Genomic DNA, 20,609 nt, shown 5'->3' with positions numbered 1-20,609 from the left:
GGGCTGGTGGCTGGTGAGGATGTTCCCCACTGCCCATGAGGTGACAGCTCAGCAGCACAGGATCAGCCCCCTGGCCAAACCCAAGGGAATGAGTGAGCCACAGGGCTCACCAGAGAGCGCAGGTCAGTCTCGAGGGGTTTATGGGGCTGGGACAGGCTGCATCCCAAACAGCCCTGTGCCTGCGCTGGGATGAGCATCCCATGACGCAGCTCCTCACCAAATCACACATGACATCCAGCTGAGAAAGGGCAGGGACCAACACAAGCCATGAAACCCATCCACACGCTCAGCCAGGGGAGCCTTTCCCTGCAGACAGCCCCGGGACACGTCCTGCAGCCGGCTCTGCGCTGGGCTCTCCCGTTTCCCTTCCTCATTCACCAGCTCTCCCGGGGGGTTCACACGGACGCAGGGAGCTGTTTCAGATGCCAGGTTGGCTGAGAAATAAAAGCTGGTTTTGCCATTACTTGTGAAGTGAGCCCAGGGAAATCCCTGCCCACGGCATGGTGAGGGTACGCGGCATGGGTTGGGCTTACAGCAGCTCAGCCTGGACAGCAGAGCTCCTGCCTCCAAAGGGTGAAGGATAGTAAAGCAAATCCACCTTCCTGTACGGAGCAAAGTTCCTGCCCCCTGTCTGAGCCCCAAAAACTTCCCCAGGGGAGGATGCACCAAGCAAGGGGGGAGGTCTGGGTTCCTCCTGCCCCAGGTTAAACCCAAAGGTCCCATCTGGTTCTTCAACAACCTCCTCTCCAGAGCCAAGCAAGGCCAATGCCACCGCAAGGCTCACCACCACTGGGTGCCAGGCAGAGCACTGTGACCTGACCCTGTGACATGGTAGGAATGCACCAGCCAGGTGAAAAGCCACTTCTTGCCCCACTGAGCAGACACCTTCCTATTTCCATGCCTATCCTTGAAAACAGCTGGGATAAACCCTGGGGTGGCTGTGCTCTGCCTTGTGGGCAGCAGGAGATGGAGCCGAGCAGGAACCACCTCAAACGACACCCGGAGGCAAGCAGGGTCTGTTAAACTATTACCAACCTGCACTGGATGTTATATTCTTGTAGAGCTTTCCCTAAGGTACCCTGTGAAGCAGCCACGTGAATGTCACCAGGGACAAAGTAAAACACACCAGGACAGCAGCAGGTTTCACTGTAAGAGTATACATAACACTACTGCCTAGAGGTGTTAGCAGCAAGCAGCATCCTGATCCCCTGCCTTGTTCCATCCTCAGCTCTGTGTTGGCTGAGCCGCTGCTGGCTTCGTGTTTTCAGCCCCTTCTCCACACAGACTCAAGGAACACTTTAAGTACAGGAAAAGAGCAATTTGAATGGGAAATAGTGCACTTTTCGGACAGCGAGGGAAGTTTCCTCTCAAGTTTTCCATGGCCACATCTGAAACTACAAATAAACCACTGGCTGTGCCAAGGGAAATGCTGGCTTAGGAGCATCTGTCCAGGCAGAGATTTTTTTTTCCACAGAAAAGGGAAGTCATGCATTAAGCAAGTTTGCAGAAAACCCAGCAGCAGTGAGCTTGCTTGCTCACAAGCCCAGCTTTCTTCTCCACAGCAAGGACACCTCCAAGAAACCATGACTCACCTCGAAACCACGAGCATCCAAGTAGTTCCCCCTGTGAAGACCGAGGCACACCATGGCTTCAGATCAGCCAGCCTGGTTTCCTCTGCTGTGGAACTCATCCCCTTTCACTGTGCCAGAGCTGGGGCTCAGCAAGTGAGGACCAAGCTTGACAGGAGCAACACAGCCTGGATCCAACCCAGGCTGAGTAACTGCACCAGAACAGAGACTGCTTTGAGAGCAGAGCACCTCCACCACCACCATCAGCACAGCACCCTTCCTGTGAGGGAGGGAGGCTCAGGAGGATCAGGCAGGCAAAAGAATCCCCTCCAAAGCATTTGGAGATGCAAAGATGTGGGAAGGAGCCCACATGAAAGGGATGAGGTCCTCAAGCCTTGGGATCATAGAATAGCTTGAATTGGAAGGGACCTTAAAGCTCATCCAGCTCCAACCCCTGCCATGGGCAGGGACACCTTCCACTAGAGCAGCTTGCTCCAAGCCCCTGTGTCCAACCTGGCCTTGAACACTGCCAGGGATGGGGCAGCCACAGCTTCTCTGGGCACCCTGTGCCAGCACCTCAGCATCCTCACAGGGAAGACCTGAGGGGATACTTTGTCCAAGAGCCCAGGATATCAGAATACTGCCTCTCAGCTTCACTTCACAGGTCACACATCATGTATAAACTGTTCCTATTTGCCATGCAACTGCTAAGAATCCTTGTTTTTCAACCAATTCTGATAAACAACCATCACTTAAACCTGACCACAAGTATTCCTGCACAAACATTTCTCCAGCTCCACATGAGCTCACTCACTGCTAAGAGCCCACAACCACAACCAAGGAGGCAAAGCTGGACGAGCTGTAGCCGCCTTGACACAAACCTGACTACAGCACACTGCACTGTGAGGAGACTGGGATTCATGACCAAACAAGTGGGGCTCTGTGCAAGGGCTGACCTCACTATTGCACAGGAGGTACAAATGACTACTGCAAATGACAGTGTCATCTCTCCCTCGAGCTGTAAAGCCACAGCTATTTTACCCACAGGCACACAGAACGCACCAATCTCAATCTGCAGCTCTCAAGTACTGCATACTCGTGAATCTTGGTCTAAGATTTTGCCACATCTGAGGAAGTGACAGGAACAGTTTCAAAGCCTAGAGAGCTACAACATTGGCCAAGGTGGATCTGGGCACTTATTCCAGGTGATGGCAGCACATTCCATGGAAGTAAAGAGCAGTGCCTAAGAAGTAAGGAGTCATTTTCTTAAACACCCCTGCAAGTATAAATACATAAACAGAGCTGCCAAGGGAGCTGTAATTCCAGTGCTTTTAGAAGCTTTCCATGTATAATCAAGAGCACCTCCTTAGCAGCACTAACCATCCCCAGCCAAACCAGGCCAGCCCCAAGAGCATGAGCCATTTGTGCATGTAATTAAACTGAAGCCACTCAACTTCTGAGCATGCCTCAATAAGAAACAGTGGAGAAGAGGTTTAAAAGAGAGTTTTAATAAGCAAAGGTGCAGCACTGTTCACAGACGACGTCCACGGCGACCACCCTTCCTGCGAGTGCTGTCAGAGGGGATGGGGGTGACATCCTCTGCAGGGAGAAGAAACAAAGAACCACACTGTTACCTTCCAGAGGTACCCCAAGAAACCAACTGGGCACACCAGAGCCACCCACCACACACTCTGTGACCTGGTTTCAGCTGGGTCATTTTACTTAATTTCAATTACTAAACTGCTCTCATCTCAACCCATGGGTTTTACCTTTTCATTCTCCCCATCCCACCAGGGGTGGAAGCAAGTGAGCAGTGGTGTAGTGCTTAGTTACCATCTGTGCTTAAACCACAACACCCCACGGCTACACCCTCTGGGTACAGAGGCCATGCACAGGCAGAATGAGCACTCCATAGGCAAAAAGCTATCTCTGAGCTCATAAAGGACTTAATGCTGCAGAAGCAAAAATCCCCCTCTCCCATCCTACTTAAACTGAGCAGCCACAGCACTTCCAAAGAAACAGAGGGTGCTTGATGTAACTTTTAGAGCAGCCAACACCACTGCTTCCCACAACCACCCAAAGCAAATTGGGACATTCCCTGGGCAGCTGGAACCCCACTAGTACTGACTCAGAGTATTAAACCGAGACCAGCACAGTATTTCCAGGTGACTGAACAGCTCTGGCACAAGCACTGCTCCAGCAGAGGCCCATGAGCACCCTGCTGTGCAGCTGGGGTTTATCCTGCAGACAGAAACTTGTTTCTGAAGCCTGCTCACGCCGCCTCCTGGTGAATCATACCCTTAAGAATCTGTTTAAATTAAATCACACCTTCAGTGCCATCTGAGAGAGGCCAAGAAGAACATCCCAACGTGAAATCATCAAACCGAGTGGCACATGTGCCTGTAAAGCTCTTTTTACTAAATAATCCCTCAAAACTGGTTTGTTTTTTTTTTTTCTGAAGTAGCAAGGCTCTGCACCATAACGGACACATCTAGGTACTGCTTTCTCCATCACTCACCAATGCGACCAATCTTCATTCCAGATCGGGCCAGAGCTCTCAGGGCTGACTGGGCACCAGGTCCGGGAGTCTTGGTCCTGGAGGAGAACCAGAACCAATAATCCCTTAAATGATCCAGAAGCTGGACACAGCTCACGGTGTTAAAATCAGTTTCCCCATCCCAAAACATCCAGGTCCTCAGACCCAAATCATTCACAACCAACCACTAGACAGGCACTGCAATGTCATTCCAAACACCTTCCCATCTGCTACCAAATAAGAGCACACCCCTGCGCCAGTCAACTGGAGAAGCCATTCAGAACGGGTTCAGAATGGGTGACATCAGCCAGTCACCACACAAAGCGACAGGCATCCTTTGGGTCATCTGAAGTCAAGCTCACAGACTGCACTCATGTTACCAACTGAGGCAGCACGAAGAAAGGCTGTGGTTCTGGTTCTAAGACCATGCCACATCCAGCCAACACACCTATTTCCACCGGTAGCACGCAGCTTGATGTGCAGGGCAGTGATGCCCAGCTCCTTGCACCTCTGGGCAACATCCTGGGCCGCCAGCATAGCCGCGTAGGGAGAAGACTCATCTCTGTCTGCCTTCACCTTCATGCCACCAGTCACCCGGCAGATGGTTTCCCTACAAAAGGCAAAGGGGAAGTTTAGGAGAAAGCTCAAAGGCTTTGGTGGAACCTCAACCCAAATCTCATTTCTGTGTTCAAAACTGAAGGACCCAGGGTCTGCAGCAAGGCCATGGGTGGTCAATACTCACTTGCCAGAGAGGTCAGTCACGTGGACAAAAGTGTCATTGAAGGAAGCAAAGATATGGCAGACACCAAACACGTTTTCTCCTTCAGCAACCTGAGGTCCCAAGCTGATGACCTGCTCTTCCTTCTTCTCCTTGCCCTTACGAGGTGCCATTTCTGAACAACAGAAGAGAAGTATGAGCGGTGGTGGATTTCTCAGCACCCTCCTACAGGATTTTACTGAATTCCCTGCTACTGCAACCCTTTACCAAGCAAGATATGTTACTATTGGCAAAACACAGGTAGCAATCTGGGGTACAAGAGGGCTTACAAAATCCAAGGCTCCCAGCTTTGCTGTATGCTGCCAGAGAGGTCACCACCCACAGCTGTTCAGTGGGGTCCCTCCTGCTGCCCTTCAGAGCAGGAGGTACCTAGGCTGTGCTTCATGCAATTGATGTCCCCAGAGCACGAGACCCTCTCCCTGATAACCAGCACTACTGAGCGCTTCCCCTTGCTTGTTCGTGCCTATAGGAAAGGAAACACCTAACCAGACAATTATTAAAGCCCGGGGTACTGTCACAAAGCTCTGGCTCTGCAGACCTTTCAAATATTAGCTTGGATTCTTCTCTGTTATTGGTGTCCTGACCACATCCTTGGCACTAACCCAGGTATGTCTTCGCTCTGAAGCCCAAACCCAGCTATAGAAGACGCGGCACTCAACAGGGCTTGGCTGGGTGGCTCAGGAGCCCGTGTATCTGCTCCCGAGCACAGGAAGATGGTTCCCTATTGCCCTCTCCTGCCACAACCAGCGCCTTGCACATGAGGAAAGCCTGACGGCTTCATTAAGGAACTCCATCCAAGCACGACCTACTTTCACCCACAGGCTTTAGCCCGATGGTGCTCTCTGCACAGCAACCCGCACTGAGCACCGACTCTTAAACCAAGGCTTACACAGCCACTCGGACAGCCACATCCTCTCCCCTCACCCAGCAAAAGGCTCCGTGGACGTTCCAGCTGTGAACCCCAGGGACACACCACAACTGTGCAGCCGCTGAGCCGCGGGCGCGGTGCAGCCAACACTGACCTCAGTGCAAGGAACCCGCTGCTCTCCAGCGCTCACCCGGGCCCGCAGCAGGGACAGCCCCGGCCTCTCAGGGCCGGGCCGCAGCCGCCTCCCGCTGCCTCCACCGCGCACAGCCCGCGGGCCTCCCGCTCCTCCACTGCACCAGGCCCAGCAGCTCCGCCAGCCCCCGGCTCGCCCGCGGCCTAGCGCCGCGCTCCTTCGGGTGCGCTCCCCCAGCGCCATCCGCGCTGCACCCGCGGAGCCCCGGGCCCCCGGAGGCGAGCCCCGGGCGGGGAAGCCGCGGCGAGGCGCGGGCGGGCGGATGGCGGCGGATGCGCTCGGGGCCCCGCTCACCTGCGCCTCTGCTCCGGCGGCCGCCGCTGCAAAGGAAGTGGTGCTCTCAGGAGACGGAAGTCACCGCCGCTCACCCGGAAGTGATGGCGGGAAGCGGCAAGATGGCGCTGGGGAACGGCGTTTCCCAATGGCACGGGCAGGACTTTGCCCCGTTCCCGGCCCCGCCGGTCCCTTGACACCGTGAGCGGCGCTACCGAGGGAAAACCGGGCCGGTTGTCCTCCCCAAGACGGTGCGGCCGCCTCCCGAAGGATCCCTTCTCAAGATGGCGGCGGCCACGTTCCGATGTCCCTTCCCAAGATGGCGGCATCCTCCGTCCTCCGCGTCCCTCCCAAAGATGGCGGCGGTGCGTGTGGTGCTAACAGAGCCCTGCCGGGAATGCTTCGGAAACGCAGGCCTGAACCGGTTTAAAAACAACGATGAAAACCACCCTAATGCCAGCACGCTGCCGCAGTCCGCACTGACCGGGCTCAGCTGCGACACAAGCGTTCCCCCTCTGCTGTCAGGGTTCCAGGCAGCTGCTTGTCCCTGCCCTGAGAGCGAGGAGGTGTTTGGGATTTTCCCTGTAAGGGGATGTATGTGGTGGGTTTAAGACACAGAAGTCTGGAGTATTTTCTGTTAAGGAACTAATGGGAGAGATTCCAACCCGTGTCATTCCCTGTGGGCTCTGCAGCTGCGAGCGATGGTGCTGGGACTGCCCTCCCAGAGCAGTCATTGGGAGATCTGTTCCACCTCTCCAGCAAACAATATACATTTGTAAAGTTTTACATTAAGGTTGTCCAGTAAGAGAATGTTTTCTGTTTCCAAATGATTTTAAAAGCATTCAGGAGAGTAAAGATGGGAAACATCAAAGACCTTTGGAAAAAAGTAGATTGAACCAGACCTTACAGAGCAGAGACTTTACATCCACTTCCTGGTCCTGGAGCTGCCCTGCTTCAGACGCCTCACCCCTGCGCTCAGTGGGCTCGGTGCCACGTGGGTCTGGGTTGTGAGTGACAGGCGGGGAGCACGCCCGTGGGTGCCTGCACGGGTGGGGAAAGCCGACAGGTTCCGATCTGCACCCAGGAGCTGCAATCAGAGCTGATCCAGCCGCAGGGGAGCAGATGCACGAGGGAGGCTCCTTATAATGGCCCCGTAGCAAAGCTGCACTGTCCAAAAGCCGGCAAACATCTGCAGCACCTCTGCCTGACTGACAGCATTTGCTGCTGCCCTGTGGGAAACTTCTGACCCCCTTCTCGCACCATCAATCAGCTCCACAGCTCTGGGGTGCTGAGTGTTTATAGGGGGGATCCCTGTGTGAACAAGGCTGACGTCTTTTGGGGTAACTTTTCCTTTCTCTGGCCAGGCATCGCAGGTGTCTGCAGGTTGCAAACCTCCCAGCTGCCACCCGGGAGAAGAGCTCCCTGCTCCCCACGTGTTGCGCTTCTTCCCCAGGAAAGCTCTCTGTGCCCACTGTAACACCTGGCTTGACCCCATGGGCCACCTTCACCTGCTCCTCTCTTCATTAGCAGACAGGGATCTTCCTGTTTAAATATTGAAGGAGAGGCTTTTAAAATATACATTGGCAGGAGCGCTGTAATTCCAGCCGGAGGCTCCAGTGACACAGCCTGTGGCCTGATTTGAAGGGAGGGGGAAGGAAGGAGTTAGCAGCAGGCGAGTGCTGCAGAGGTCACCCTGCATCAGGCCATGTATGTGGCTGTGGGTGACCCATCTGATAAGGAGTTTGGGGACGGTGAAGGCTGTGCAAGCAGCCTGGGCTCCTTCTCTCCCCAAGGAGCCACGTGTGCAGGGCAGGCTGTAAGGATCCTCTGCCTTGCACCAGCCTCAGATGTTCCCCAGGGACAGATGCGAGCCAGAAGCAAGGAAACAGGCAAGCGTCCACTTATGGGGTAACAGGCTGAAATAACCAGATGAGCTTCTAAATAGAAACAACCCAACATTCAAAATCCAGTACTGTCCACAGCCCCAGAGCAGCTGGGAGGCAGGCTGCTCCCAGTCCCTCCAGGCTCTGTGTGGGATGGGGCTTTCTCCAGTATCCAGGACAAATTCTTTCCTTTTACTTTGCCTTCCACCAGTCCTTGTGTGTCTGCCTGCAGAATGTGCCTAGAGCTCCAGTGCCAGCTCCAGCCAGGCTGTCCTAGCTGCTGCAGACAGCACTGAAGACCTTCTCTGGCTGGGATGCGTTAGAAGGGAGGCACCCAGTAGGGGCTGCAAGGATTGCATCCTCAGTCCTGGATGGGAAGGATGCTCAGGCCACGGTGGGGTCAGTGCCAGAGATTATGTGTATTTGCTTTGAGAAATCCCCCAGATTTAGTTCCTTAATGGGTAATTAACATTCCAGCTGCTCCTTGGTAATAGCCTCTCCAGCCCATGGGAAACCCACAGACACAGTGACGCTGCAGGCGGATTTCATAACTCAGCCAGTGACTAAACAGAAAGGGAGCTGGAGAAGCGAGGCAAACGGGAATGATGCTCCCGACCTCTTCTCTTGCCTGGGCTTTGGCCCTGCTGTGAACTGGTCCTGGTGAGGGGTCAGTGGGAGGCAACTGGCCTGACCTGACCTGCAAAGGTCCCTGCTCCAGGCTTCCCACAACAGGAATTTTGGCTCTCTTTCCATGCCTGGGTCTTGTTCCCACAAACCACCAGACCAGAGGCCTTACTGGTGGCCTTGAAACAGAGATTGGAGCTGGAAGAGGTCAAAACTCTCCCCAACAGGCTGAATCATTGCTGTCTACTTAGTACGAAGCAGGGTCTGTGGTCCTGGCTCTCAAACAGCTCTGGGCCCCTTGAAATGGCATCTTTCCTCTAGTAGCCGTGGCAAAAAGAAATTGGGGCCCCAAATGCAGCCATTCACAGGTAAAAAAAAAAAAAGGAAAGCTTTTCCACTTGCTTTTAAGGCCATTTTTAGTTCTGAAAGGCAGTTTGTGCATGCACACATGTAAAATGATGTGTCAGAAACAGGCATAAGGAGATTAAAAATCTCCGACAATGAAGTTAAAGCATTTAAGGAATTGGCAGAGACTTCAAGAGCTGGTTTCTGGTCCTAATGAAGCCAGTGGAAGTGCTGCCATGGACTTCAAGGGGACCATAATTTGGCTGTAACTCAGTAGGGAGCTGAAAGTGTTGATTAATAAATTGGAGACAATGCGGAGGAAAGCTGCTAAACTTCTTTCTGACAGATGTGCTGAAGAAGAGCCTGGAAGCTGAGGCATGCAGGAAGGGAACTGGTTTCCTTTGTGTTTGCAAACAGAAGATAGGCAAGGAGAAAAGCCCTGCTACCTGATACTCATGTAAACTGCAGAGCTGGTATTAATAAATAGCAATGCCTTCCTGAGCAGCCTTCTGTTCATTCTTGGAAAAAAAAAACTATGTATTAGCAAAAGCCAAGCCAAGAATTCATCAAATTCCTTTTTTTCTCAGAAGTAACTCTTCAGTGGAAAAGTTTACAGCTGGAGATTGTGGATTCTGCAGATTGTCCTTGGAGTCTGGTGCGTGCCTTTGAATTACTCATTGCTGGCTTTTTGCTCGATGATTCGTGCATGAAACTCCTGTGCTAGAGCTCTGATAGAGGTTAGCATGGCCTCAGAAAGCCCTTCCTACCACAGATACATTTTCAGGCTGAGTTTGCAAATCCTTCAAGGCTGAAGAAAAAAGAAATCCCTTTAATACCCTTTACAGCAGTTTGCAGCCGAAAAGCTTCCTGTTTGTCCCTTTTTGTTTTCTGAGCTTTCCAGTAGCTTTGGCATAAGCAAAGATATTCTGAGATCTTCAGAGAAAAGGCTTGTGCGGGAAGTGAAATGTTTAAGGATAAGAAGTCTTTGACTTCAATGAATGCTTCAGAGCACGTTAGAAAATGTGCAGCCATAATTGTCTGCGACTCTTTGTGTCTCCTTCCCTACGACTTCCTTTCTTCTTTGCTTTTTGTTTGTTTATCTGCCTGTTTCATTTGATTGAAATTGCTTCCTCGACTCCCGTTAAGTCGGAAGCTGTCCCAGAGCGCGCCACCAAAACCAAACCCGGCAGATATTCTGCTATATCTCATCCCCATGGGTTGCACATGAAGCTTGTCCCCATGGGCTGGACATGAAACCTGATGGGGTCTTCTTCATGTACTGCATCCCTCCTCATGCAGGTGATGAGGCAGACCTGGCTAGCTCTTGCTAGGTTATAGGCTCCCTTCCCCTGGACCAGAGCATGTCTCTACATGCCGGCAGAGCCCCTCGCAGCCTCCATGGGGAGAGCAGGGGCAGGAGAGCTGAGCCACGTTAAGCTCGTTTTCCCCCTTTCTTAGGTATGAAGGGAATTCTACGTGTGTTCAGGCAGGTTGCAGGGCTGCCAGCCACGACTCAGATGCGCACCTTGAGCTTGTCTTGAGGTGGAAGGGGCGAAAAGATGTGATGTACTGATGCTCTGAAATCACACCCGGGTTCTGTGCATGGGGAGGAGGATGGGGACAACCTCAGGCTTCAAAACCTGACACGAAGGGCGCACTGAGACAAGGATAAAAGGATTCTGTAGGAGGCATCAGCCTCACACCCGCCTTGCACCAAACACACTGCCTGGTCTTTACCCTTCAGGACACCTCATGGTGCTTGCCCCAGCGAAGAGCCGTGAGAGCAGGGACCTGTTGTGAGCATCGCGGGGCATCATTGTACACGCCCCACGCCCGGGGCATCAAAGGAGCCCTCCCGTCGGGGGATTATCGCACAGCCCATGGTCACGCCGTGTGCCCGGCACCACCGGGGCTGGACACGGCTCTCACCGCGGTTGAGCAGCCGGGAGCGGCGCTGGGCAGCCCCGGGGGTCCGCCCCCGCTGTGTGCGGGACCGCATCCCGCACTCCCCGCCCTGCGCTCGGCCGGGCACGGAGCCCAGCGCGGCGCTGCCGGGCCTGGGCCTGCCGGGGGCCGGCCGGGCCGGGCCGGGCCGGGCCGGGCGGGGGGCGGTGCCTGGCCGGGGCGGCGGGCGGGACGCGCTCAGCGGGGCCGGGCCCGGCGGTGCCGAGCGGAGCGGAGCGGGCGGTGGCGGCGGCCTGGCGGAGCGGTGCGGAGGGGAGCGGGCCCGGCCGGGCAGGCAGGTACGGGCCGACCGCGGCGGGAGCGCAGACAAAGGGCGGCCGGGCGGTAGCGCGGGCCGGGACCCGCCGGGCCTTGCACCGCCGCCGGGCTGGGGCGGGGAGCGGGGCCGGCGGGGGGGCCGGGCCCCACCGCTCTTCTCACCCCCGAGCCCGGCCGTCCCGTCCCGTCCCGTCCCCTCCGGTGCCCGGCGGGAGGAGCCGGCCGGGGCCGCGCAGCGGGAGGGGAGCCGCCGAGGCCACGCCGCAGCACGGGCACCCGGGGCGTGGGGTGCGAGGCCTAAAGCGGCCCCGCTCCCGGAGCGAACGCGGCGGGAGCGGGGAATCATAAAGGACTGGAGGAGGTCGGGTCTGATGGAGCGCGGCGTGGCTGGACTGTTGAGCGCCGTATCTTCCCTCTAGGAGAGGTCCATGCATTTCCCCAGCCACCCGTGAACTCAGGGCCTCTCAGACGTCGCTGTGTTTATTATTGCCCCCAAATCTGTTGGGTTTTACTGGCGATGGGGCAGCCGGTGATGCTCGGTGGTATGGAAGCTGCACCAGCGTGGCCAGCTTTGGGCATCACTGATAATGGGCTTTGCTTCCCATGGAGGCTGGTGCTCGCTCCCAGCACCGCGGTCACATCCCAGCACAGGGGCTCTCCCTTCCCGCTGCCGCAGCACACCGTGGGGCTGGTGTTCTTCCCGCTGCCGATGCTCGCAGGGCTGGGAAGCAGTGCCTTGCAATGCTCCTTTGTCACCAACAGCCTCGAAGCAGCAGCTCTTCCTGCAGCAAAGCAGCATCTTTGTTGCTCCAGTCTCGGGAGTGTTTTGTACCGGTGCTGTGCTGGTGCAGACTGGGAGGTGAGCAGCCCCGTGCCTGCTGCTCCCGGCTGCACACGGGGACCGTAGCCAAGGAAGTCGTCCTTTTCCAAATAAAACAACGAGGACGGATTCAGTAGGAAATAAGTTCCTTGCTTCTCAGTGAACTTGCTGTGGGTGGGGAAGGAGGAAATTAAACAATAGAGAAAACGTGCGGGGCTTTATAGAGCAGGAAAAAAACCTCAAATCCTGCTGGTGGGGTGGCCGAGCATCTTCCCTTCACCCGTGTCAGCGCTCCTTTTTGGTAAGGACGGCAAAGGTGATGGCCAAGCTCATGTTTCCCAGCACTGCGCCTTGTCTGGAGCATCTGTGCATGGGTATGGAGAAGCCAGGACCTCCCGTCTTGCTGTCCTGCTGGTCCCCAAGCCACTCAGGAGGGTCACCTCTCCCAGCCCTGGTGCATGCCATGGTGCTGCAACCCCCGAATCCCTCCTTCCCACCCTGGAGCTGCCGGCACAGGGCACAGATACTGACAGGAAAGCTCACACACGCAAACCCTTTCCCGCTTCCTGCGCCTTTGGGAAGCTGGCGGATCTGGTGTGCTTGTGTTTGGGTGGGGATGGAAAACCCATCCCATCCAAACAGGCTGTTTATTGCGGGTTGCTTTGGGTTTTTTCCCCCCTTTTGTTTCTGTACTGCACTGTCAGTACTCTAGAACAGGACACACTGAATGCACTGTTGGTGGTTATTTAAACAGAAGAAAAGGTGATGCCTCTTCTATGTCAAAACTAGGCTGGAATGGAGAGGGAATGATTAATACTTTTTTCAGTAGCATGTCATGGTGAAGTATGGCACAGCCGAGTGTGTCCCTGCTGCAGAGTATCACTGGTGATGTGTGCCCCTCTTCACTTGCAGGCTTTTGTACCCAGGTTTGGTTTTGGGGGCATCTCTGAGTGTCTGTGCTGGAGGTGGAGGGCCATGGTCCCATCAAGTGTCCCATCTCAGGTAGTGGAGATGGAGCTGCTCTCTTGGCTGTTTGTGCAGTGTGGCAGCATCATGGAGAGCTTTGCTTAAAATGGTCTTTTGTGGAATTCTGACTTCTAGATGTACCTTCTTGAGTTGGGTTTTAGTTTTGGTTGTAGAGGTCGAGCACGCTAGAATGAGGTTAGGACAGAGAGAGAAGCAAGATATTAAGCTCTTATATCTTGCGGTTGCTTCGTGGCCACAGAGGACTGGGGTTCATCATCTCACTGATGTTTCCTGCCCTGCTCTAGAAGGTGCTTTAGGACTTCAGGATTGGAGACGTTCAAGGCCAGGCTGGATGTGGTTCTGGTCAGCCTGGTCTAGTTGAAGATGTCCTGCTCATTTTAAGGGGTTGGACCAGGCGACCTTCGAAGGTCCCTTCCAACCCAAACCATTCTGCGAGTCTATGACTGCCCTTGACTTCCTTGTGTGTTTTTGGCTGAGGTGCTGGCATTGCTTTGTGCATTTTGCAGTGTGCCATCATCACGAGTGTGCTGATGCCTTTGTAGCCTGAGACAGGGGAAGGAGGACTTGGATGGAGGGAAAGCATGATGCTGCTTTCTTGGAGACCACCTCATAAAAACTCAGGACCCCGTCCCCAGCTGTCCATGGGAGATGGTGGCTCCTGCACCCCTGTTCTGTGCCCATCACTGGGTGCAGTGGAGCAGGCAGCCCTCAAACCAGGACCCCTGGAAGGGCTGGGTGAGTCACACAGCACGGACGTGGGGAGAGGGCGGTCTGTAGCTTATGATTCATGTTGTTTTCCTGCAAAAGCCACCGACTGGAATGGCAGAGCCTGCAAAGACGAATCAATATTGAGCTGTAAATCCCACACGTGACTGCCGGTGGTGGCAAGGAGGCTGGGGTTGGGAGCGCCTTGGTGCTGTGTCCTTCCCAAAAGCAGCAGGACCTTGCTGCAGCCCTTGCCCTTGGTGCTACCTTCCTGGAAGGATTTGGGAAGGTCAAGAGATCCTCACTGTAGCTATCCTAGGAGGAGCTGCACTGGTATTAATGCCTGGAGTTCAACCCTGCTGTTGGTTTGGTTCAAAGCCATAGAGATGGAGGTTGTCTTGGAGAGACCAAGACTCTCTCTCAGGGGCTCTCTCCCCTGTTGTCCCACTTCTGCCAGGGAACCCAAAGTATCTTGGAAATCTCGTCACTGATGCAAAGCAAGGAAGAAGTGTTTTCTTTCTGTCTCTGGGCATGTTGAGGGTTGGATGTACAGCGAGGGGTGTCCTTCTCTTCTCCTTCCGCTGCATGTGGAGATGTGGATCTTGTCCAATGGCTCTGCATATGGTCTGGAAGGATGGCAGCCCCTCGGTGTCCCTGCTGCTCCCGGGTAGCATGCTGCTCTCTTGGCTCTGCTTCCCGCGCCTTGGCCTCGGCAAAACCCAAATGCTTTTCAGCTACTTGTCAGCGTCTCACCGAGTATCCCCCTTCCTGACCACTGTTTGCTTCTTCACAGCCTTATACAGCCCTGCAGGGCTTGGAGCCTGGGGCGATGTTACCAGCGTGAAGAAAAGGGATGTGTTAGAAAGTGTCAACAGCACAGTCCTGAAATATGGCTGCAAAATGCTGTCAGTGCCTGAAGTATAAACATAGAGCTCAGGCCATTTTATGTGTGCTCCAGCAGCCTGGATTCATCCCTTGGCTGTGCTGGCCTCATGGATTTATGATGGAGAGTGGGATCAAGGCTGGGAGAGAAGGAGGCTATGCGTGGTACCTGGGATGGGGATGCTGTGCCTGATGGCTGAGTGGGGGTATGGGAGCCCACTTGAGTGAGTGGGAGTATCCCCAGGTAGAGAGGCCAGGAATGGTGTGGTCCTCTGGCCCTGCTGGCTGGTGAGGTGTGAAGCAGCACATGTTATGGTGGTTTATTAGCTCTCACTAGCTGAAAGCACAACCTGGTGCATGAGGCCTTGGGGTGGAGGTGTAGATGGGGCATCTAGCTTGGTTCCTCAAGCATTTGCTTTGCTTGGAACCTCTGCAGAGGAGGAGGAGAGGACAGGGCTGATGCTGTAGCCTGGGAGCAGGTAAACTAAAGCAACAGGCTTCCCATGGACATGCTACTTGATCCATCCAGCCTCATACAGGGATCTAGAAAGAGGGGAGGCCAGAGGCAGCTTGGGTGCCAGCAGCCCCGATGCTGCACTTGCAGGGTCACACGTGGGCTTCGCCATCAGTGAGCACTGCAGCGTCTGGTACTTTTTAAGGGTGGTGAAGTCTGCATGCAGAGGTAATGTCTTTTATTAGCCTAATACCTTTAGGAGAACACAGATGTGCTCCTGGGCCTAGGAATGCCTGCACACCCAAAATGTGTCATTTATTCCAACTCTGTCCATTGGTCTGATAAAGGATCTGACCTCCACTTGGCTCGGCCATGACCTCAGAGTGTGCTGGTCCTGGAGCATCCCGCCTCTGCATCCGCCTGTGCTTTCCAGCCCTTCCCCAAAGGACCTGCCAGCCCAGGAGCCGTCCCTGCAGCACATCAGGCAGTTACCTGGCTTCATTCAATACCTGCTCCAAGCACCTGGCCCCGTGGGTGCGTTAGGCTCCTGGCAGACTGCAGGGAATCAGAGCTTGGCTGTGGCTCAGCAAAGCATCAGGCAGGATGGATGCAGTCTGGATCCTCAGGAGACCCTGGGAGGAGGGGGCAGCTTGTGCAATGCTCCATCGTTGCAGGGTTAGGATGCAGGCATTGGGGGTGGTTGCTCTTCATGAGCTGGTTCATGATGTGGTTTTAGGGATGCTGCTTTGCAAAGCACCATTTTGGAGCTAGTTTAAGTGCTTGGCAGGGCAGCCTGCACTCCCCAGAGCAGCTGGCAGTTCTTCTGTGGCAGGATGGATCTGCTCTCCTTCCCACTTCGAATTCCCTGTAATGGGAAGCTGTCAAGAAAACGAAGCAGCTGGTTTGTCCCATGGGGCACACGGTGCTGCCATGGCTGAGGGGGAGAATCACTGCTTCCCTGTGATCCAGCATCACCCTCGCACTCGCAGCAGGATCAGCATCTCTCCAGGGGAAATCTGGCCAAGCAAAGTGTCACAGGCAGCAAAAGGTGGTGTTGAGAGGTTTTCAGTCAGGGTTTCATTGGGAAGGAGTCCTTGTGCGACCTGCAGTGAGAGCACAGGCTGCCATCCAGCACAGTATAAAAATTGATATGAGATTATTTTCCCCTTGTCCCTTTTCCTTTTAAAATACTTGGGATGCAGGCCCTGCTTGTCCAGAAAGGCTCTTGGGCACTTGGAGAGCCTCAGGAACCCACATGGCACATTTCAAAGCAGGAAAACCCGATTCATTGAGTGGATTTCCCCCTCCTTTCGAACCCACTTAAAATTCATGGGGAGTTTTGTCAGTAAGAACCTGTTTCAATTAAGGGACAAAAGAAACTCTCCTCGTTAAGCGCCTCTTTCAATTAAGGACTGGGAGAATTCCCCCAGCTCCTTCCTCTGGAGGGAGGCTGTTCCCAAAGATTCAAGGGCAAAAAATACCCACGAGGAGTCGTCACCTCCCAAAAGCTCCTGCTGTTTTAGGGGGAGGCAGCAGCATGGCCCAAAACACAACCTGGTTACAGGGCGTTGGGGTGTTTGGTAGGGATGCTGTTGGGGAGCATCAGTGCCCAGCCAGCAGCCCTGGGACATAGGAAAGCTAATGACTGCTGCTAATTGCTGGCCTAATTAATAGAGGAGGCTGATTCATGCTGGTGTTTGGAGATGGGGGGAGTGTGGAGGGGTGCTCTTCAAAATCAGGGTGCTGAGGATAACGGGGGTGGCAGCCACCAGTGCCCAAGGATCAGAAATAGGGTGATGTCTCTGGGGGGGTTCCTTGGTGGCTGCAGCACCTCAGGGCTGGGAAATGGGGATTAGCAGGGGTAGGACCTGGGAAGTTTGTTTAGGACATGGGGTTTGCTAGAATTAGTCTTAAAAGCCCTGTCAGTCAGGCTTGCCATGGGGAGAAGTTTTAATCATGCGCTTCCAGGAACCTCACCCAGTTCTTTGGGATTTGGAGTGGGTTTTATCATTGTTCTAGGGTTGTTTCTCCCCTAAAAAATCAGCAAATATTGGCAGTGATTTACCACACACCGAACGTTGCTTTTCCATCCCTCTGCAGGGAAAGAGCCGTTTTCAGGATTGTTTTTTTTTGAAGAAAACACCAGAAAAACATTACTTTTATCTCTTCAGTAAAACCAAAGTGCTCACAGGGCTTTCTGGATGAAAAACAGCTCTTCCAGAGCAAGGGGCTTTGGCCAAAAATAACTTTTTCAATGTGAAGATCTTTGACCGCTTGCATTGGGCTCATTGTTTCTTTCTTAGAGGAGCCAGGCAGGTTGTGGGCAGCCAGAGGCAGAGGTTTATATCCAGAGGGAGCGAGGTGTCAAGGGGGTATTCGGTTCAGCAGCAGCAATCCAGGAGGATGCTCCAACCAGGCTTTGTAAATCAGGTCTTAAAGTGCTGAGAAAAAGGGAGGATTTTCCTCCTGAAGTCCTTCTGGGGTGCAAACCCTCCAGGCCTTGAATAAATCAGGATAAACTTTCCCAATGTTCCCTTGTGTTTGCTCTCATCCAGCCCAGCTGGGAGGGTTTGGAATGGGAGCAGTTGCCTGTCCCAAGGGCAACTGCTGGGGCTGCCTTTGTCCTTGTTTGATTTTACACCTTTTGGGCACTGGACAAACACGGGTGTCCTTAGGAGAGTGGCGCCGGGGCTATCCCCGGCCAGCAGCAGGGTGTTTTTCTCCCTGGCATGTTGTAACTACTGTTTGCAAAGCACTTAAGCAGCCCGTGTAATCTACAGCTAAGACGCTCCTTATCTGCCATTATAAACCTGTGGTGCACGGGCAGCCTCGGGGAGAGCGGGTGGCCAGGACACGCTTGTTTCTGCTTGTTTCTGCCCTTCTGCTTGTTCTCCGCTCTCCAGGTGCTCCGCATCCCTCTCCCTGCCTGGACCCCCTGGGTTTGCAGCCTGGCGGGAGGGATCTGAGTGCCCATACCGCTCATCCCTCCATCCGTGTCTTGTTGGGGCCATCCTAAAGGCTCTCCCGGGCTCTCAGTAAATGGGGATCACCAGGAAAATCCCCTGGTTGGAGCTTTTATGCTGGATTCCTCTCCCTGGGCTGCTGCACCAGGAAGCTGGGACCTGCTACCTCCTGTGCTTTGGTACCAGCGTGCATCCTCACATCACTGCGTACTGAAGCAAAGGAGTTCATCTCCTGATGGTGCCTTCTCTTGGCCGGTGAATCCAGCCCTGGCTGGGGTGGAAGGCAGCAGTCCTTTGCAGCCTGTGACGGCTCTTCTCCCATGCCAGCACTCCCAGGTCTTTGCTGTTTCCAGCCGAGGTTGGGATCACTGCTGTTCAGAGCTGATAAAGGCAGCAGTGCAGAGGTAGGTGCTTAAAGGCAGCTTTTTCATGCCAGTTACTTCTTCATATTCAAAGCAAGCTCCCCTGTCTTCAGCTCATAGTTGTCTCCTGAATAATATGATGGCATTAATCTCCTCTCTAAAGACATGCTTAGCTCAGTGGTTTTATATCTGTAGCCCTCTAAATATTACCAGTGGAATGAAGGGGATTCCCTCTAGAGGGAACTTAAACCTATTAATAACAATAATTTGGCTGCCTTTTGTGCATCTTTTAAAGGTAGTTGTGATTCCTGGGGCTGCAGGGCACCAGTTAGTGGTTGCTGAGGATGCTGGTGAGGATGTGAAGGTGTGTGAGGCACAGCAGGCATGGTGGGCAGAGTGCTGTCACCTTGCTGGGATCCTGGGTCCCAGCCTGGCTGAATTTAGACCTTCCAGTAGCCTTTTACCATCAAATCCCAGCCTGGGTTGGGTTGAAGAGACCTTAAAGCTCATCCAGTTCCAACCCCTGCAACAGGCAGGGACACCTTCCACTAGAGCAGCTTGCTCCAAGCCCCAGTGTCCAACCTGGCCTTGAACACTGCCAGGGATGGGGCAGCCACAGCTTCTCTGGGCACCCTGTGCCAGCGCCTCAGCACCCTCACAGGGAAGAACTTTGTCCTAATGTCTAATCTTTGTGGCCTCCTTTGCACTCACTCAAGCAGGTCCATGTCCCCCTTGTGTTGAGGGCCCCAGAGCTGACCAAGTGGGAGATAAGCAGATGTGTTGGTGAGGCCAAGCTGGCTGTATCCACTGTGGTGGTCAGATACGGGAAGGGAGGCATTGGAGCGAGCAGAAGAGATTGCAGATCGCTGAGCTGGCAATGCAATTTAGCATCCTGAGTCCAAATCCTCCTCCATCCAGGCTTAACCCCCAGGGCTGGCTTATGTGGGGAAGTGGAGCTGGAGTGGGGGTGATGAGGTGATTACCCAGCAGTGCTGGTGTGATGGGGCTCTCCCTCAGGGGTGAGGAGCAGGGTTATGGTGTGTAGGATGTGGCCTGATCTCTGTGGGTTGAATGTTGGGGAGACTGTGAGCTCCTGGAGCCAGGGATTGGACATGGAAGGTCTTGGGGTCTCTTCTCCGTGCATGTGGATGCTTGCTGCCTCCCTTACAGCCCCTTCCAAAGTGGTGCAAGGGAGATGCGCGCGCAGTTCCTTGCTGCATCACACCATAGGTTTGAGCTCATCTCCCATCCCGGGGATGGGTTGGGACAGTTGATTTATCTGACAGCTGGGACTTGTGAACTGCCTGATGTTCACATCTTGCACCTGCAGCCGGACCTATTGCACCCTGATAAATCAAACCCTGCTGTGGCTGTCTGCTGGGACTGCCGATCCTTCCCTCTCCTCCGGATCTGCTTGCACTTCCTTGCTTATATTTAATCCTCCCATTGCATCCCTGCAAAATCTCACCGGAGCTTAAAGGAAGAGTGCTGCAAGCTGCTGACAGACGTGGTTTTGTCCCCTCCAGTGCCCCTCTGGCTTTCTGGGGTACAGTGGTTCCCCAAGGAGTGTTTCTGGCCAATGGCTCTGGACAGGGGGAAGCTGCAGCCCCCAAACCGTGCTGGGGAGTGGATTTAGTGAAGCTCTTCAACCATTTCCCCTTCCTCCTACAGCTGCCTTAGACTGAAGTGCTGATAGTAAAGGGCTTCCCTGGACACTGGTCCAGCCCTGCAGGGTGCTCCAGGCTCCGGCTGCACTGGGGAAGCTGATCGGATGCTGATTGTGTTTGTCAGGGCAGCCGGATTAAGAGCACTGTGGCTAAGCCTCCTCTTCTTCAGTGGAGCCTGGGCCAGGGCTGTGCTCAGAAACCCACCAGAAGAGAGCATTTTCTGGGCCTCTTTTCTCCTGTGGTCGTTGGTGTGAGGCTGAGCACCCCCTGTGTGATGGGAGCCTGCTGGTGCTGTGTGATGTTTCTGGGGGCCTGAGGTCTGTGTGTGGGACTCTGGCTGACATTTCCAGCTAGTGCCTTTTAAATAAGCACTGTGGTTTTAAAAGGCACCTGAGCAGCCTCTAAAAATCAGGTTAAAAGGAAGTTTGACTCCTGCTGTCACCCTGCCAGCTCCTGTGAGCTTTCTTCTGTTTTACCA

The 20,609-nt window shown here is 54.3% G+C and overlaps 1 protein-coding gene across 1 annotated transcript; it reads right to left on the bottom strand.

Moving 5' to 3' along the window:
• Window positions 1–3,056: 3,056 nt before the first annotated feature.
• RPS14 (ribosomal protein S14) lies at window positions 3,057–6,383 on the bottom strand. The gene is made up of 5 exons (XM_061456887.1): window positions 6,238–6,383; window positions 4,847–4,997; window positions 4,553–4,714; window positions 4,087–4,163; window positions 3,057–3,167 (listed from the first exon to the last, which is right to left on the bottom strand). Exons 2-5 carry the CDS (start codon window positions 4,993–4,995, stop codon window positions 3,100–3,102), a joined length of 456 nt encoding a protein of 151 aa, XP_061312871.1. The 5' UTR covers window positions 4,996–4,997; window positions 6,238–6,383; the 3' UTR covers window positions 3,057–3,099.
• Window positions 6,384–20,609: the final 14,226 nt, after the last annotated feature.

Source organism: Pezoporus flaviventris, unplaced genomic scaffold (genome assembly GCF_033815535.1).
Source record: "Pezoporus flaviventris isolate CSIRO_AGI_PZ_B2104156 unplaced genomic scaffold, CSIRO_AGI_Pfla_v1 ptg000023l, whole genome shotgun sequence".
NCBI lineage: Eukaryota > Metazoa > Chordata > Aves > Psittaciformes > Psittacidae > Pezoporus > Pezoporus flaviventris.
This window is presented reverse-complemented; position numbering and strand designations above follow the sequence as displayed.

What these genes read in the sequence shown, in the direction of transcription:
- RPS14 (XM_061456887.1), bottom strand. Translation starts at nt 4,995, where the DNA reads ATGGCACCTCGTAAGGGCAAGGAGAAGAAGGAAGAGCAGGTCATCAGC. An exon ending in GTGACTGACCTCTCTGGCAA is followed by an intron (nt 4,715 to 4,846) that starts GTGAGTATTGAC and finishes TGCCTTTTGTAG; the next exon opens with GGAAACCATCTGCCGGGTGA. An exon ending in CGTGCTACCGGTGGAAATAG is followed by an intron (nt 4,164 to 4,552) that starts GTGTGTTGGCTG and finishes GTTCTCCTCCAG; the next exon opens with GACCAAGACTCCCGGACCTG.